The sequence below is a fragment of the Malus domestica genome, chromosome 05 (genome assembly GCF_042453785.1).
Source record: "Malus domestica chromosome 05, GDT2T_hap1".
In the NCBI taxonomy this organism is placed as follows: domain Eukaryota; kingdom Viridiplantae; phylum Streptophyta; class Magnoliopsida; order Rosales; family Rosaceae; genus Malus; species Malus domestica.
Genome location: NC_091665.1, coordinates 11,722,686 through 11,724,417, shown reverse-complemented (window position 1 = coordinate 11,724,417; position 1,732 = coordinate 11,722,686). Strand labels below are relative to the sequence as shown.

At 40.4% G+C, this 1,732-nt stretch overlaps 1 protein-coding gene across 1 annotated transcript; it reads left to right on the top strand.

Moving 5' to 3' along the window:
• The first annotated feature begins 779 nt into the window (after positions 1 to 779).
• Positions 780 to 1,106, top strand: LOC103418134 (uncharacterized). The gene has a single exon (XM_008356279.1). It carries the CDS (start codon positions 780 to 782, stop codon positions 1,104 to 1,106), a length of 327 nt encoding a protein of 108 aa, XP_008354501.1.
• The last annotated feature ends 626 nt before the right edge of the window (positions 1,107 to 1,732 follow it).

Genomic DNA, 1,732 nt, shown 5'->3' with positions numbered 1-1,732 from the left:
ATCAAAGATCTTGATTAATACCTGCGGCTTAAACATTGCTATGCATTTTGTTAGACAAGTAGAAACATAGTTACACTATGATTGGATGAAGGAAATAAACTTGGAATTCAGATAAAAGTAAGAATTTGTAAATTGACATGCACGAATTCTTTTGTTTAGATTCATAAACATAGAAATTTAGAATTTCCGCGTGAAAAAAAACTTGGAATTTGGGACCTCCAATTCCCAAGTATATATTCCATGTACATAGGTGTCATTTCCTAATTTTTATGATTGAGAGCTTAAAAATAACAAATTCCGTATTCAATTCCATTGTTCTTTTAGGCTAACCAAACTAGAAAATTCAAAAATTCTAGAAAATAAAATCCCGTCAATTCAATTTCATTCATTTTAAAATTCCTTGGTAATCCTAAATTTCTTCATCCAAACATATTTTTAGAGTCTAGATATGATTGTAATCCTAATTGTAGTTGTATTCCTAACTTGTAGGGATAATAGCTTGTTGTGCAAGGAATGTAATTGTATATATTCTTATTCACGTACCAATGAAATATATTTTTCAGCCCACATATCTTTTTCTACATGGTATACGGAGCAGGTTTCAAAACCCTAGCTTTTCTTTAAATTTTTTCGGTAGCCTTCTTCTGCCATTCCTGTTCTTCCATCATGGGAAACTCTGAAAGCAGTACCCCCTTTTAGCTTCACCATTATGATCATCCTAACCTTGTTCTTGTCTCCAAAAAATTGATGGAGATAATTATACAACCTGGGCGAACGGCATGGAGATTTCCTTGAGCACCAAGAACAAACTTGGTTTTCTTAATGGTGATATCGAGGAGCCGTCCTCCTCCAAGGATCTTGATACTCATGCTACTTGGCACTACTGCAACGACATGATTCTTTCTTGGCTCCTTCATTCTTTGGAGCCTGATCTTGTCGAGTCCGTCATCTTTTCCACCACTGCCAAAGCCGTATGGGACGATTTTCGCAAACAGTTCTCCCAAAGCAACGACCCCCGTATCATCCAACTCAATCGTGAACTCGCCACCATCTCCTCAGGTACTTCATCCCTCTCCGCCTATTTCACTCGCCTCAAAGGCCTTTAGGACGAACTTGCCTCATACAATGAGCACTACACCTGTTCTTATGGCACCAAGAATGAAAGGCAGCAACTTATACAATTCCTCAAGAGGCTTAATGAGTCTTTCTTTGCCGTTCGGGACCATATTCTTTTGATGAACCCTTTGCCAAGCTTGTTCCTTAGTTTCTCAGACTGAAAAACAGCATTCGTTGGGCTCCCTTATTTTTGCAGACCAATCTGCAGCCATGGCGGGTCGTGGCTCTTCCTGTACTTCCTCCTACTGCCCTCCTCTCCACTACACCTATTGCAACTATAACTTTCACACCCGTAAAAATTGTCACAAACTTCACGGTTACCTTGTTCGTCATCATTTCCATGGACAACCATTGCAGCCACCCTATCGTTCATCCACGTCCACTGCATCTGCTGGTTCTTCATGCAGGAATGGCACTGCCAGTCCTACACGCAACACTAACAATGCTAGTCATCGGCCCAACAACAGCCCCCAGGTCCACAATGCTATTGTCCCTCCCTTAGTCCATCATGTGCAAGCCCAGCCCACTTTGCATGATGTACAGGTTGCAATGCCTTACCTTTCAGCCTAATAGCATTTATGTGTCCTTGTTACCCTAATTGACACTATAGACTCTT